Raw genomic sequence first — 16,119 nt, forward strand, 5'->3', positions numbered from 1 at the left:
TGTTTATTTAAGTAAGCATTTCACTGTGAATTCTACACCTGTTTTATTCGGCGCATGTGACCAATAGAATTTGATTTGGTTTCTGTAATTGTCCATGTGGTTGCTGTAATAGGGGAAAACCCTAGTGACACTAACACCTTAATGACCTCCGTCCTTCACCTCTCAGCTACTTACCTTGTCCACAAGGGCCTGTGTGACTGGACGCTCTGTTCTGCTCTTACATGAGGTCCTGTTCTTGTTCATGTGATTTGGGAATGTGGTTTGGTTTCCTGTACAAGGTTATTTTCAGATGTGGTCTTCCATAAATCAACAAGCTCTCAATAACAGTCGTTTGTCTGCTGTAGCTCCTCTCATCTGGTGGCTGAGTTGTTGGACAGGAGACTTCTATTGAAAGATGTTTGAACGTTGACTTGGAGGGAAACGGTGTCCTTGATTCGCTATAGCTAGTAGGGTTTAGTGCTGGTCTGGAACAAAAGTGTGCAATGCCCGTTGCAGCCCCCAGGACTAGTGCCCACGGATAGCCTGGTGTTTTTCTGTTGTCTAATGGTTTTATTATAACCCGAAGACTTTAATCCAATAACCTGTCTTTTTATTTCTCTGTCCTTTGTTTTATGAGTCACAGGGTTTTTATGATTAGATGATGTCACCGAACAGTTTCATGTTATATCATATGTTATTCCATTATATTACCTGTTATCATTCTATTACCTTCTCTACTTGGAATATATCATTCTGATTAACTTGGACTGTTGGATCACTCAACCAGGCCTAACATGTTAGATGGTATGGGTGGAGGTAGAGGGTGATCATTTAACCAGGCCTAACATGTTAGATGGTATGGGTGGAGGTAGTGTTGTATCATTCAACCAGGCCTAACATGTTAGATGGTATGGGTGGAGGTAGTGTGTGATCATTCAACCAGGCCTAACATGTTAGATGGTATGGGTGGAGGTAGAGGGTGATCATTCAACCAGGCCTAACATGTTAGATGGTATGGGTGGAGGTAGTGTTGGATCATTCAACCAGGCCTAACATGTTAGATGGTATGGGTGGAGGTAGTGTGTGATCATTCAACCAGGCCTAACATGTTAGATGGTATGGGTGGAGGTAGTGTTGGATCACTCAACCAGGCCTAACATGTTAGATGGTATGGGTGGAGATAGTGACAGTTGGATCATTCAACCAGGCCTAACATGTTAGATGGTATGGGTGGAGGTAGTGTTGGATCATTCAACCAGGCCTAACATGTTAGATGGTATGGGTGGAGGTAGTGTTGGATCACTCAACCAGGCCTAACATGTTAGATGGTATGGGTGGAGATAGTGACAGTTGGATCATTCAACCAGGCCTAACATGTTAGATGGTGTGGGTGGAGGTAGAGACAGTTGGATCTGTAAGGGAATTCAGCCCTATGTTTATACAAGTGACCACAGGAAACTTCTTTGATCAGAGGTTAGTTTGTTTAATAAGGTTTGCAACCCGGAGTTTACACTTACAGCAATTTACAAACAAGACACTCAGTTCTCAAGATGGTGTTTTCTCTTTTTATCCCCTACTATGGTTCACCCCGCCCAGGGTGACATCCCTTAACTTTAATACAATATAAACTAATAATGAATAGTTGCTAATACAAAGATGTTTCTGCTAGGCAGAGTTCAGTTTATTGTTATTTGCAGTTAGTTTCCCAATCCTTCTTCCTCCTATTGCTATCATGTGCTAGCAGAAGTAAGACTGGAACATAGTATCAACAGGAACTGAAAGTATTGTTTCAACAAGCAGGTATATGACTTTTCTACAGTTCACCTCTTCATGCACTTGCAAAGTCTACCACTGATTCTTAATCTCAAGCTGAAGCAAAGCATTAATCATTGTACTTTTGTAATCACAGGTAGAATTGTAATGTACAGATATTATAAAATTCCTTTCAGATCATTCAACCAGGCCTAACATGTTAGATGGTATGGGTGGAGGTAGTGCCTGTTGTATCATTGAGTCAGAGTATGTGAGCGGAGTGGAGCTGGAGCGAGGAGTGGAGCGAGGAGCGGAGTGGAGCTGGAGCGAGGAGCGGAGTGGAGCTGGAGCGAGGAGCGGAGTGGAGCTGGAGCGAGGAGTGGAGCGGAGTGGAGCTGGAGCGAGGAGCGGAGTGGAGCCTGTAGCTGGAACGTGGAGTGGAGCGGAGTGGAGCTGGAGTGAGGGCGGAGCTGGAGCCTGTAGCTGGAACGTGGAGCTGGAGCGAGGAGTGGAGCGGAGTGGAGTGGAGCTGGAGCGAGGAGTGGAGCGGAGTGGAGCAGGAGCGAGGAGTGGAGCGTGCCCAGTTTGACTGGAGTGCAGAGCTCTTCTCACCCGCTCCAGTACCGCTCAGTTCACAATCTCAGGGCATGCTCAGCCCAGCATGCATCTGTGTGCTGCTATAGCCTCTTGCTTTAGCTACGTTTATGGAGTTCACCTAATAGTTTCATAAAGAAACTGATAAAACACAAAGGTGCTAAATCATGGTGACTTACAAAGATGAGGACCAAGAGAGTGAGGTGTTGTCACGGATCCCTCCAGAACCTTCATTACACACACCTGTCCCCTATCCCCACTGATTGTATTTCTATATATGTGCCCTCTGGTTTCCATTGGGCGGTAGATTATTGTTACTATGTCCGTTGGTGCGTGTGAGTACCTGTGCTGTGTGTTTTGGCTTTCGTGCCCTTGTGGATTGTGCAGATGATTACGGGTCTCGTCCCGTGTGTTAATCGTTGTGCGCGTGTGTTATTTATTCGAGGTACTCCTCGCTCTTTTGTTTTGGGTTTCTACCCTGTGTTTTGTGACGTGTTTGTTTGGTCTTCGTCCCCGTGCCTTTACACGGCACGCCGTAATTTAGGCTTAATTTAAAAAACTACTACGCATTCCTGTGGCTGTCTCCCGATCCTTCCGGTGGTGGCTGTCTCCCGATCCTTCCTGTGGCTGTCTCCCGATCCTTCCTGTGGCTGTCTCCCGATCCTTCCTGTGGCTGTCTCCCGATCCTTCCTGTGGCTGTCTCCCGATCCTTCCTGTGGCTGTCTCCCGATCCTTCCTGTGGAGGTCTCCCGATCCTTCCTGTGGCTGTCTCCCGATCCTTCCTGTGGCTGTCTCCCGATCCTTCCTGTGGCTGTCTCCCGATCCTTCCTGTGGCTGTCTCCCGATCCTTCCTGTGGCTGTCTCCCGATCCTTCCTGTGGCGGTCTCCCGATCCTTCCTGTGGCGGTCTCCCGATCCTTCCTGTGGCGGTCTCCCGATCCTTCCTGTGGCTGTCTCCCGATCCTTCCTGTGGCTGTCTCCCGATCCTTCCTGTGGCTGTCTCCCGATCCTTCCTGTGGCTGTCTCCCGATCCTTCCTGTGGCTGTCTCCCGATCCTTCCTGTGGCTGTCTCCCGATCCTTCCTGTGGCTGTCTCCCGATCCTTCCTGTGGCTGTCTCCCGATCCTTCCTGTGGCTGTCTCCCGATCCTTCCTGCCAACGTGACAAGTGTCCACAACTAAAGATTCATTGTGGAATCTGAAAAGACACGTATCCCAAAAGCATGATGGGATACTTACTACGTGCACATGCTAAAAGAAAGGAATGAGGTGGGTAGATAACTGTGTCATTGTAGCAAAGTATTTATTTACAAAAAAACAGATCTCTTAAAAGTTTAATTCGTTTTTGTTTATTATTTATACAATAGGTCGTAATTGATTGTGGCTCAATAGGCCTGGCATATTTCCATTTTCAAGGAGCTTTCCATTTTGATTGGGTTATTTAGCCTAAAAACCTTTAGGCCTACCTACTGTATGGAAAAAATAAATAAACAATCTCTGCCCAGCCTGGGGTGTTGAGCATCCCCATTGGCCCTGCCAGTGTAGGGAGGATATTCTCCGCTGCTGGCCGGCTCTCCAGAAACCATTGCATGAGCATGAAGCCACAGACTGGCCCAACTCATGTTTCTCAAAATGAATTCAAAGGCACTGTAGACTGGGCCTAATAAGGCTTTTTTCTTTTAATTTGTATTTAATTCTAAATAAGTCACAACTTATAGACTATAATGATTTAATACTTCTAAATTTAAATTTAAAAGTTATTTAAATGCTGAGAGCTTTATGTCCCCTACCAGCCTATTGTGTCCCACTCGCAAATGCTTCATAATGTATTTCGTTGTAGGTTATAGCCTTGAAATAGTAAACTACTTTTAGACCAGAGCCCTATGGCCAATGACACCCTAGCCCTGTGTACACTATATAGGAAATGGATTGGCATTTGAGATGCAAACAGAGATCCTCATGCAGGAAATACAGAAATCTGCACCCAACACAACGAAGTAGCTAAGGTGCAGTTAGATAAGTGACTTGCTCTCTCTGACGAAGGTGTGACCGAACGCTTGGCAAATAAATTACTGTCATTTATGGATCTAAGTATGCTGAGGTGTCTTCCTTCAGTAGAGATCTTAGTGCAGCTTTTGTATGCAGATCTGAGAGAGAGAGAGAGAGAGAGAGAGAGAGAGAGAGAGAGAGAGAGAGAGAGAGAGAGAGAGAGAGAGAGAGAGAGAGAGAGAGAGAGAGAGAGAGAGAGAGAGAGAGAGAGAGAGAGAGAGAGAGAGAGAGAGAGAGAGAGAGAGAGAGAGAGACGGAAAGAGACAAAGAGAGAGCAGAGCATAGCGAGAGCAGAGCGAGAGCAGAGCGAGAGCAGAGCGAGACGGAGAGAGAGAGAGTGATGGAAAGAGACGGAGAGAGACAGAGAGAGAGCAGAGCGAGATGGAGAGAGAGAGTGATGGAAAGAGACGGAGAGAGACAGAGAGAGAGCAGAGCGAGACGGAGAGAGAGAGTGATGGAAAGAGACGGAGAGAGAGAGCGCTGGAGCACGTGGTCTAGCAGTGTGTGTAGTGGAGCACAGTAATGCTATCAGGGTACAAATTGTATTTCATAAAGCCTGCATGTGCTGGGTTTGAACTTTTGGGACTATTCCTTTGGTTACATTGTGCCAACGAGGCAATCCTGATCAAGTACAGCTGGAAGAAAACAACCACTCTGAAGTCATGTGTGTAGCCGCACTGTAACTCTACAGCTCAGTGTTATTTAACCCTTGTCCTGGGGACACAGAGGGGGCACTTTTTACACACCTGATTCCACTAACTCATCATCAAACCTTTGACTACTGGAATCAGGTGTGATAATGCTAGGGTATGCTGGAGTAATGGACGGTGGAGATACAGGACCATCCTAGTCTCAGGGTTCTGGAGTAATGGACGGTGGAGATACAGGACCATCCTAGTCTCGGGGTTCTGGAGTAATGGACGGTGGAGATACAGGACCATCCTAGTCTCGGGGTTCTGGAGTAATGGACAGTTGGAGATACAGAACCATCCTAGTCTCAGGGTTCTGGAGTAATGGACGGTGGAGATACAGAACCATCCTAGTCTCAGGGTTCTGGAGTAATGGACGGTGGAGATACAGAACCATCCTAGTCTCAGGGTTCTGGAGTAATGGACGGTGGAGATACAGGACCATCCTAGTCTCGGGGTTCTGGAGTAATGGACAGTTGGAGATACAGAACCATCCTAGTCTCAGGGTTCTGGAGTAATGGACGGTGGAGATACAGAACCATCCTAGTCTCATGGTTCTGGAGTAATGGACGGTGGAGATACAGGACCATCCTAGTCTCAGGGTTCTGGAGTAATGGACGGTGGAGATACAGGACCATCCTAGTCTCAGGGTTCTGGAGTAATGGACAGTAGAGATACAGGACCATCCTAGTCTCAGGGTTCTGGAGTAATGGACGGGGGAGATACAGGACCATCCTAGTCTCAGGGTTCTGGAGTAATGGACGGTGGAGATACAGGACCATCCTAGTCTCAGGGTTCTGGAGTAATGGACAGTAGAGATACAGGACCATCCTAGTCTCAGGGTTCTGGAGTAATGGACGGTGGAGATACAGAACCATCCTAGTCTCAGGGTTCTGGAGTAATGGACGGTGGAGATACAGGACCATCCTAGTCTCGGGGTTCTGGAGTAATGGACGGTGGAGATACAGGACCATCCTAGTCTCAGGGTTCTGGAGTAATGGACGGTGGAGATACAGGACCATCCTAGTCTCGGGGTTCTGGAGTAATGGACGGTGGAGATACAGGACCATCCTAGTCTCAGGGTTCTGGAGTAATGGACAGTAGAGATACAGGACCATCCTAGTCTCAGGGTTCTGGAGTAATGGACGGTGGAGATACAGAACCATCCTAGTCTCAGGGTTCTGGAGTAATGGACAGTAGAGATACAGGACCATCCTAGTCTCAGGGTTCTGGAGTAATGGACGGTGGAGATACAGGACCATCCTAGTCTCAGGGTTCTGGAGTAATGGACAGTGGAGATACAGAACCATCCTAGTCTCAGGGTTCTGGAGTAATGGACAGTGGAGATACAGAACCATCCTAGTCTCAGGGTTCTGGAGTAATGGACGGTGGAGATACAGGACCATCCTAGTCTCAGGGTTCTGGAGTAATGGACGGTGGAGATACAGGACCATCCTAGTCTCAGGGTTCTGGAGTAATGGACGGTGGAGATACAGAACCATCCTAGTCTCATGGTTCTGGAGTAATGGACGGTGGAGATACAGGACCATCCTAGTCTCAGGGTTCTGGAGTAATGGACGGTGGAGATACAGGACCATCCTAGTCTCAGGGTTCTGGAGTAATGGACGGTAGAGATACAGGACCATCCTAGTCTCAGGGTTCTGGAGTAATGGACGGTGGAGATACAGAACCATCCTAGTCTCAGGGTTCTGGAGTAATGGACGGTGGAGATACAGAACCATCCTAGTCTCAGGGTTCTGGAGTAATGGACAGTAGAGATACAGGACCATCCTAGTCTCAGGGTTCTGGAGTAATGGACGGTGGAGATACAGAACCATCCTAGTCTCGGGGTTCTGGAGTAATGGACAGTGGAGATACAGGACCATCCTAGTCTCAGGGTTCTGGAGTAATGGACAGTGGAGATACAGGACCATCCTAGTCTCAGGGTTCTGGAGTAATGGACGGTGGAGATACAGGACCATCCTAGTCTCAGGGTTCTGGAGTAATGGACGGTGGAGATACAGAACCATCCTAGTCTCAGGGTTCTGGAGTAATGGACAGTGGAGATACAGGACCATCCTAGTCTCAGGGTTCTGGAGTAATGGACGGTGGAGATACAGGACCATCCTAGTCTCAGGGTTCTGGAGTAATGGACGGTGGAGATACAGGACCATCCTAGTCTCAGGGTTCTGGAGTAATGGACGGTGGAGATACAGAACCATCCTAGTCTCAGGGTTCTGGAGTAATGGACGGTGGAGATACAGGACCATCCTAGTCTCAGGGTTCTGGAGTAATGGACAGTAGAGATACAGGACCATCCTAGTCTCAGGGTTCTGGAGTAATGGACAGTAGAGATACAGGACCATCCTAGTCTCAGGGTTCTGGAGTAATGGACGGTGGAGATACAGAACCATCCTAGTCTCAGGGTTCTGGAGTAATGGACGGTGGAGATACAGAACCATCCTAGTCTCGGGGTTCTGGAGTAATGGACGGTGGAGATACAGGACCATCCTAGTCTCAGGGTTCTGGAGTAATGGACGGGGGAGATACAGAACCATCCTAGTCTCAGGGTTCTGGAGTAATGGACGGGGGAGATACAGAACCATCCTAGTCTCAGGGTTCTGGAGTAATGGACGGTGGAGATACAGGACCATCCTAGTCTCAGGGTTCTGGAGTAATGGACGGTGGAGATACAGAACCATCCTAGTCTCAGGGTTCTGGAGTAATGGACGGTGGAGATACAGGACCATCCTAGTCTCAGGGTTCTGGAGTAATGGACAGTAGAGATACAGGACCATCCTAGTCTCAGGGTTCTGGAGTAATGGACGGTGGAGATACAGGACCATCCTAGTCTCATGGTTCTGGAGTAATGGACGGTGGAGATACAGAACCATCCTAGTCTCAGGGTTCTGGAGTAATGGACAGTAGAGATACAGGACCATCCTAGTCTCAGGGTTCTGGAGTAATGGACGGTGGAGATACAGGACCATCCTAGTCTCGGGGTTCTGGAGTAATGGACAGTGGAGATACAGGACCATCCTAGTCTCGGGGTTCTGGAGTAATGGACGGTGGAGATACAGGACCATCCTAGTCTCGGGGTTCTGGAGTAATGGACGGTGGAGATACAGGACCATCCTAGTCTCGGGGTTCTGGAGTAATGGACGGTGGAGATACAGGACCATCCTAGTCTCAGGGTTCTGGAGTAATGGACGGTGGAGATACAGGACCATCCTAGTCTCAGGGTTCTGGAGTAATGGACGGTGGAGATACAGAACCATCCTAGTCTCAGGGTTCTGGAGTAATGGACGGTGGAGATACAGGACCATCCTAGTCTCAGGGTTCTGGAGTAATGGACGGTGGAGATACAGGACCATCCTAGTCTCAGGGTTCTGGAGTAATGGACAGTAGAGATACAGGACCATCCTAGTCTCAGGGTTCTGGAGTAATGGACGGTGGAGATACAGAACCATCCTAGTCTCAGGGTTCTGGAGTAATGGACGGTGTAGATACAGGACCATCCTAGTCTCAGGGTTCTGGAGTAATGGACAGTAGAGATACAGGACCATCCTAGTCTCAGGGTTCTGGAGTAATGGACGGTGGAGATACAGGACCATCCTAGTCTCAGGGTTCTGGAGTAATGGACAGTAGAGATACAGGACCATCCTAGTCTCAGGGTTCTGGAGTAATGGACGGTGGAGATACAGAACCATCCTAGTCTCAGGGTTCTGGAGTAATGGACGGTGGAGATACAGGACCATCCTAGTCTCAGGGTTCTGGAGTAATGGACGGTGGAGATACAGGACCATCCTAGTCTCAGGGTTCTGGAGTAATGGACGGTGGAGATACAGGACCATCCTAGTCTCAGGGTTCTGGAGTAATGGACGGTGGAGATACAGATACAGACTCTGGTATCAATCATGGTATTGATGCTTCAGAGACACGGTGCACAGTGGTACATACTCTCTCTCACACACACACATAAACACACACACACACACACACACACACACACACACACACACACACACACACACACACACACACACACACACACACACACACACACACACACACACACACACACTTACAGGATGTGTTTCCGTCATAACACCTCCCTGCCTCTGGCTCTCTGGTGGGGGGTGATAACAGTATGCTTGCTCTGTCCATCTGGCCGCCTGCATCTGTTTAAAGATGTCTTATATTCATTCTGTGGTGTGGACTATAATATCATGCTTTTATTGCAGCAGGTGGTCATACTCCACAAGTGGTTCATTGAACGTATTAAACCAGAAATGTAGGCATTTACATCAGAAGTGAAGTGTTCTACCTAGTAACAATGATTTAAATGTGTTGAATCACAAATGTCTCTGCTCTGCTACTCTCCCTCTCTCTGTATTCCTGGGCCAGACTCCAGAACATCGGCAGTTAGTTAGTGACCAGACTCTAGAACATTGGCAGTTAGTTAGTGACCAGACTCTAGAACATTGGCCGTTAGTTAGTGACCAGACTCCAGAACATCACAGTTAGTTAGTGACCAGACTCTAGAACATTGGCAATTAGTTAGTGACCAGGCTCTAGAACATTGGCAGTTAGTTAGTGACCAGACTCTAGAACATTGTAAGTTAGTTAGTGACCAGGCTCTAGAACATCGGCAGTTAGTTAGTGACCAGACTCTAGAACATTGGCAGTTAGTTAGTGACCAGACTCCAGAACATCGGCAGTTAGTTAGTGACCAGACTCTAGAACATTGGCAGTTAGTTAGTGACCAGACTCTAGAACATCGGCAGTTAGTTAGTGACCAGACTCTAGAACATTGGCAGTTAGTTAGTGACCAGACTCTAGAACATTGGCAGTTAGTTAGTGACCAGGCTCTAGAACATTGGCAGTTAGTTAGTGACCAGACTCTAGAACATTGGCAGTTAGTTAGTGACCAGACTAGAACATGTGCAGTTAGTTAGTGACCAGACTAGAACATGTGCAGTTAGTTAGTGACCAGACTAGAACATGTGCAGTTAGTTAGTGACCAGACTAGAACATTGGCAGCTAGTGAATGACTGAAGGATATGAAGGTCAGTGTATATACAGGGTGGGATGGGGATTGGTGCACCATGACAGAGATCCTGGTCTGCTCTGTCCAATACAGTGATTGATGACTTACATCCTCAGGGGCACAGAACCTCCCTAAAACCTGTCCCAGTGTGTCTGACCTGTGACCTCTAACAGAATGAGCTCACTGGTACCAGATGTGATGGACGAGTATCATTATTAGTGGGGGACATGAGTACAGGTCTACTGGGAGGTAGTAGCATTGTAATGTCTAGGCAAACGTGTCCTGTTACAGCACAGCCTAAAGGAACGTTGAGAATGCATGGTGCCAGACAGGTTTCTGTCTGTGTCTAGTCCCATGGGGCTGTGGTGTTTGGGATTTGGGTTGATTTAACCTTTGACACGTACGAACACACGGGTGTGATCATTCAACAGTGGTCTCCGCAGTGTTCGCTCAAACCGGTGTGATTAGAACACTTATTTTGTTTTTACAACTTGATTGGAGTCCACCTATGGTCAATTCAGTTGACTGGACATGATGATTAGGAAAGGCACACACCTGTCTCTATGAGGTCCCACAGTTGACAGTGTATGTCAGAGCAAAAACCAAGCCACGGGGTCGAAGGAATTATCCGTAGAGCTCTGAGACAGGATTGTGTTGAGGCACAGGTCTGGGGAAGGGTACCAAAAAAGTGCCATTAAAAAAAAATAAAAAGGGTTTCGCTTTGTTCTTAATGGGGTATTGTGATGTCATTATGGGGTGTTGTGATGGCATTATGGGGTATTGTGTGTAGATTGATAAGGGAAAAATGTATTTAATCTATTTTAGAATAAGGCTGTAATATAACAAAATGTGGAAAAAGGGAAGGGGTCTGAATACTTTCCGAATGCACTGTCTATATGGTGCATCGGTACCGCTTGCCATGCGGTAGCAGTGACAACAGTCTATGACTTGGGTGGCTAACGTCTTTAGCTACTTTTAGGGCCTTCCTCTGACACCGCCTGGTATAGAGGTACTGGATGGCAGGGAGCTGGGCCCCAGTGATGTACTGGAGTCATTATCCATGTCAGAGCAGCCTGTCCATTCTGGGGTACAGGTCCTCTGACACCGCCTGGTATAGAGGTCCTGGATGGCAGGGAGCTGGGCCCCAGTGAAGTACTGGAGTCATTATCCATGTCAGAGCAGCCTGTCCATTCTGGGGTACAGGTCCTCTGACACCGCCTGGTATAGAGGTCCTGGATGGCAGGGAGCTGGGCCCCAGTGATGTACTGGAGTCATTATCCATGTCAGAGCAGCCTGTCCATTCTGGGGTACAGGTCCTCTGACACCGCCTGGTATAGAGGTACTGGATGGCAGGGAGCTGGGCTCCAGTGATGTACTAGAGTCATTATCCATGTCAGAGCAGCCTGTCCATTCTGGGGTACAGGTCCTCTGACACCGCCTGGTATAGAGGTCCTGGATGGCAGGGAGCTGGGCCCCAGTGATGTACTGGAGTCATTATCCATGTCAAAGCAGCCTGTCCATTCTGGGGTACAGGTCCTCTGGGCATAATGGCCCAAGTTGTCCTATTACAGAACAGTCAGTTTCAGCAAGGTGGCTCGGTAACCATGCCAGTGCAGCTCAGCTTGGCTCAGTAGTGTGAAACAGGGTATCAGAGTGTCCTGTACTTGAGAGAGATAGATGTTTCCTCTACAGAGAAAGAGGATATATTTAACCAATGCGTCACAACGACACAATGACACATGATGCTAAGTGTGAAGTCTGGAGACGAGGTGAGGAGACAGATGAGCGGAAGGAAGGAAAGAAGGAGGAGATATTGGAGGAAAGAGAGAAGGAAAGGCGAGAGCTATAATCACCCTTCAGAGACCTCTCTTCTTCCTATAGTTAGCTGTGCTGTAATGGGCTGCATATGGCAGACAGGCAGTATTGTGGGAGACATCTCAGTTCAATAGCACTCTCTTTGTGCCTTTGATTCTGCCGTTTTATTGGTTTGATTGAGTTACAGATGAAGATGAAACAAAGTGCCCCGCCCCTCAAATCTTTCCACAACTATTTTGTTTGATACTTGATTTGGACCCAGATTTAGTTCCAATGTGAACATGAAGAAATTAAAAGGTTCTCTGTTTTTAATGTTTATTTCTTCTGTTGCAGCTCTGCTGTTGGAGTGGGTTTCTATGGTAACAGTCAGACCAATGACGGGGTGTACCAGCTGACCTACTCCCTCCACAATGCCAACCACACTCTGGGTGGCATCAACAGCTTGGTAAGATCCCAGGACACAGCTCAGTAGAGCCCTGTACACTGGTACAGTTCACTGTGGGTAGAACTGTACCTGGAGGTCAGTGTGCGCAGCTTCCATTTTCATGCAAGTCTCCCATTGAAATGTTGTTATTCAATATTCAATACAGCTAGTAGCTATTTGTCTTGTATAACCCCAGTCCTTCTAGCTACAATGTAGTGGTATGTTGTTATGGACTCTGTAAATATCACTGTAGTGGTATGTTGTTATGGACTCTGTAAATATCCCTGTAGTGGTATGTTGTTATGGACTCTGTAAATATCACTGTAGTGGTATGTTGTTATGGACTCTGTAAATATCACTGTAGTGGTATGTTGTTATGGACTCTGTAAATATCACTGTAGTGGTATGTTGTTACGGACTCTGTAAATATGACTGTAGTGGTATGTTGTTATGGACTCTGTAAATATCACTGTAGTGGTATGTTGTTATGGACTCTGTAAATATCCCTGTAGTGGTATGTTGTTATGGACTCTGTAAATATCACTGTAGTGGTATGTTGTTATGGACTCTGTAAATATCACTGTAGTGGTATGTTGTTATGGACTCTGTAAATATCACTGTAGTGGTATGTTGTTACGGACTCTGTAAATATGACTGTAGTGGTATGTTGTTATGGACTCTGTAAATATCACTGTAGTGGTATGTTGTTATGGACTCTGTAAATATCACTGTAGTGGTATGTTGTTACGGACTCTGTAAATATGACTGTAGTGGTATGTTGTTATGGACTCTGTAAATATCACTGTAGTGGTATGTTGTTATGGACTCTGTAAATATGACTGTAGTGGTATGTTGTTATGGACTCTGTAAATATCACTGTAGTGGTATGTTGTTATGGACTCTGTAAATATGACTGTAGTGGTATGTTGTTATGGACTCTGTAAATATGACTGTAGTGGTATGTTGTTATGGACTGTAAATATGACTGTAGTGGTATGTTGTTATGGACTCTGTAAATATCACTGTAGTGGTATGTTGTTATGGACTCTGTAAATATCACTGTAGTGGTATGTTGTTATGGACTCTGTAAATATCACTGTAGTGGTATGTTGTTATGGACTCTGTAAATATCACTGTAGTGGTATGTTGTTACGGACTCTGTAAATATGACTGTAGTGGTATGTTGTTACGGACTCTGTAAATATGACTGTAGTGGTATGTTGTTACGGACTCTGTAAATATGACTGTAGTGGTATGTTGTTATGGACTCTGTAAATATGACTGTAGTGGTATGTTGTTATGGACTCTGTAAATATGACTGTAGTGGCATGTTGTTATGGACTCTGTAAATATCACTGTAGTGGTATGTTGTTATGGACTCTGTAAATATGACTGTAGTGGCATGTTGTTATGGACTCTGTAAATATCACTGTAGTGGTATGTTGTTATGGACTCTGTAAATATGACTGTAGTGGCATGTTGTTATGGACTCTGTAAATATCACTGTAGTGGTATGTTGTTATCCAGTTCGGTAAATAACAACTACAAGCTTAGTTTACAAAGGAAACAAAGGTTTCCTTTGTTAATGGAGGGTTCATCATCTGTCCCAGTAAAATCACACGCCCCGGGGGACCTCTATCCCCTTATGATCCCCCAGTCCTGGTAGGGGGTGACTGGTTTGGGGACTGGTGGTGGAGCCTGGTTCCTTCTAGTTGTGACCTGCTTCCAGCCCGTGGAGTGTGGTGGGTGGGGGGGGGGTGATGGAATAGAATTGGGGGTTTAGAGGGGGTGGATGGAATGGAAGTGGGGGGTATAGTGGGGGTGAGGTGCAGTAACAGGGTGATGAATAGAGAAATGGTAGAGGGGTGAGGTGCAGTAACAGGGTGATGAATAGAGGAGTGGTAGAGGGGTGAGGTGTAGTAACAGGGTGATGAATAGAGAAATGGTAGAGGGGTGAGGTGCAGTAACAGGGTGATGAATAGAGGAGTGGGAGAGGGGTGAGGTGCAGTAACAGGGTGATGAATAGAGGAGTGGTAGAGGGGTGAGGTGCAGTAACAGGGTGATGAATAGAGGAGTGGTAGAGGGGTGAGGTGCAGTAACAGGGTGATGAATAGAGGAGTGGTAGAGGGGTGAGGTGCAGTAACAGGGTGATGAATAGAGGAGTGGTAGAGGGGTGAGGTGCAGTAACAGGGTGATGGATAGAGGAGTGGTAGAGGGGTGAGGTGCAGTAACAGGGTGATGAATAGAGGAGTGGTAGAGGGGTGAGGTGCAGTAACAGGGTGATGAATAGAGGAGTGGTAGAGGGGTGAGGTGCAGTAACAGGGTGATGAATAGAGGAGAGGTAGAGGGGTGAGGTGCAGTAACAGGGGGTGAGGATAGGAGGGAGGGGTATGGAGTTAGGGGAGCAGGGGAGGGAGTGGAGTCAGAAGGTAGTAATAGTCTGGGGCAGTAGAGGGTCTGTTAGACAGAAGGTAGTAACAGTCTGGGGCAGTAGAGGGTCTGTTAGACAGAAGGTAGTAACAGTCTGGGGCAGTAGAGGGTCTGTTAGAAGGTAGTAACAGTCTGGGGTAGTAGAGGGTCTGTTAGAAGGTAGTAACAGTCTGGGGTAGTAGAGGGTCTGTTAGAAGGTAGTAATAGTCTGGGGTAGTAGAGGGTCTGTTAGAAGGTAGTAATAGTCTGGGGTAGTAGAGGGTCTGTTAGACAGAAGGTAGTAACAGTCTGGGGCAGTAGAGGGTCTGTTAGAAGGTAGTAACAGTCTGGGGTAGTAGAGGGTCTGTTAGAAGGTAGTAATAGTCTGGGGCAGTAGAGGGTCTGTTAGACAGAAGGTAGTAACAGTCTGGGGCAGTAGAGGGTCTGTTAGAAGGTAGTAACAGTCTGGGGTAGTAGAGGGTCTGTTAGAAGGTAGTAACAGTCTGGGGTAGTAGAGGGTCTGTTAGAAGGTAGTAATAGTCTGGGGTAGTAGAGGGTCTGTTAGAAGGTAGTAATAGTCTGGGGTAGTAGAGGGTCTGTTAGAAGGTAGTAACAGTCTGGGGTAGTAGAGGGTCTGTTAGAAGGTAGTAATAGTCTGGGGTAGTAGAGGGTCTGTTAGAAGGTAGTAATAGTCTGGGGCAGTAGAGGGTCTGTTAGACTGAAGGTAGTAACAGTCTGGGGCAGTAGAGGGTCTGTTAGAAGGTAGTAATAGTCTGGGGTAGTAGAGGGTCTGTTAGAAGGTAGTAATAGTCTGGGGCAGTAGAGGGTCTGTTAGACTGAAGGTAGTAACAGTCTGGGGCAGAAGAGGGTCTGTTAGAAGGTAGTAATAGTCTGGGGCAGTAGAGGGTCTGTTAGACAGAAGGTAGTAACAGTCTGGGGTAGTAGAGGGTCTGTTAGAAGGTAGTAACAGTCTGGGGTAGTAGAGGGTCTGTCAGAAGGTAGTAACAGTCTGGGGTAGTAGAGGGTCTGTTAGAAGGTAGTAACAGTCTGGGGTAGTAGAGGGTCTGTTAGAAGGTAGTAATAGTCTGGGGTAGTAGAGGGTCTGTTAGAAGGTAGTAATAGTCTGGGGTAGTAGAGGGTCTGTTAGAAGGTAGTAACAGTCTGGGGTAGTAGAGGGTCTGTTAGAAGGTAGTAACAGTCTGGGGTAGTAGAGGGTCTGTTAGAAGGTAGTAATAGTCTGGGGCAGTAGAGGCTCTGTTAGACTGAAGGTAGTAACAGTCTGGGGTAGTAGAGGGTCTGTTAGAAGGTAGTAACAGTCTGGGGTAGTAGAGGGTCTGTTAGAAGGTAGTAACAGTCTGGGG

At 47.0% G+C, this 16,119-nt stretch overlaps 1 protein-coding gene across 1 annotated transcript in view; it reads left to right on the plus strand.

The window, feature by feature from the left end:
• The window catches only part of ttyh2l (tweety homolog 2, like), a 109,778-nt gene that overhangs the window by 11,922 nt on the left and 81,737 nt on the right, over positions 1 to 16,119 (plus strand). Inside the window, exon 3 of the mRNA XM_038988250.1 lies at positions 12,259 to 12,370. Coding sequence (XP_038844178.1) covers positions 12,259 to 12,370 — 112 coding nt within the window. The remainder of the gene's footprint in view (positions 1 to 12,258; positions 12,371 to 16,119) is intronic.

This window comes from Salvelinus namaycush, chromosome 3 (genome assembly GCF_016432855.1).
Source record: "Salvelinus namaycush isolate Seneca chromosome 3, SaNama_1.0, whole genome shotgun sequence".
Classification (NCBI taxonomy): Eukaryota; Metazoa; Chordata; class Actinopteri; order Salmoniformes; family Salmonidae; genus Salvelinus; species Salvelinus namaycush.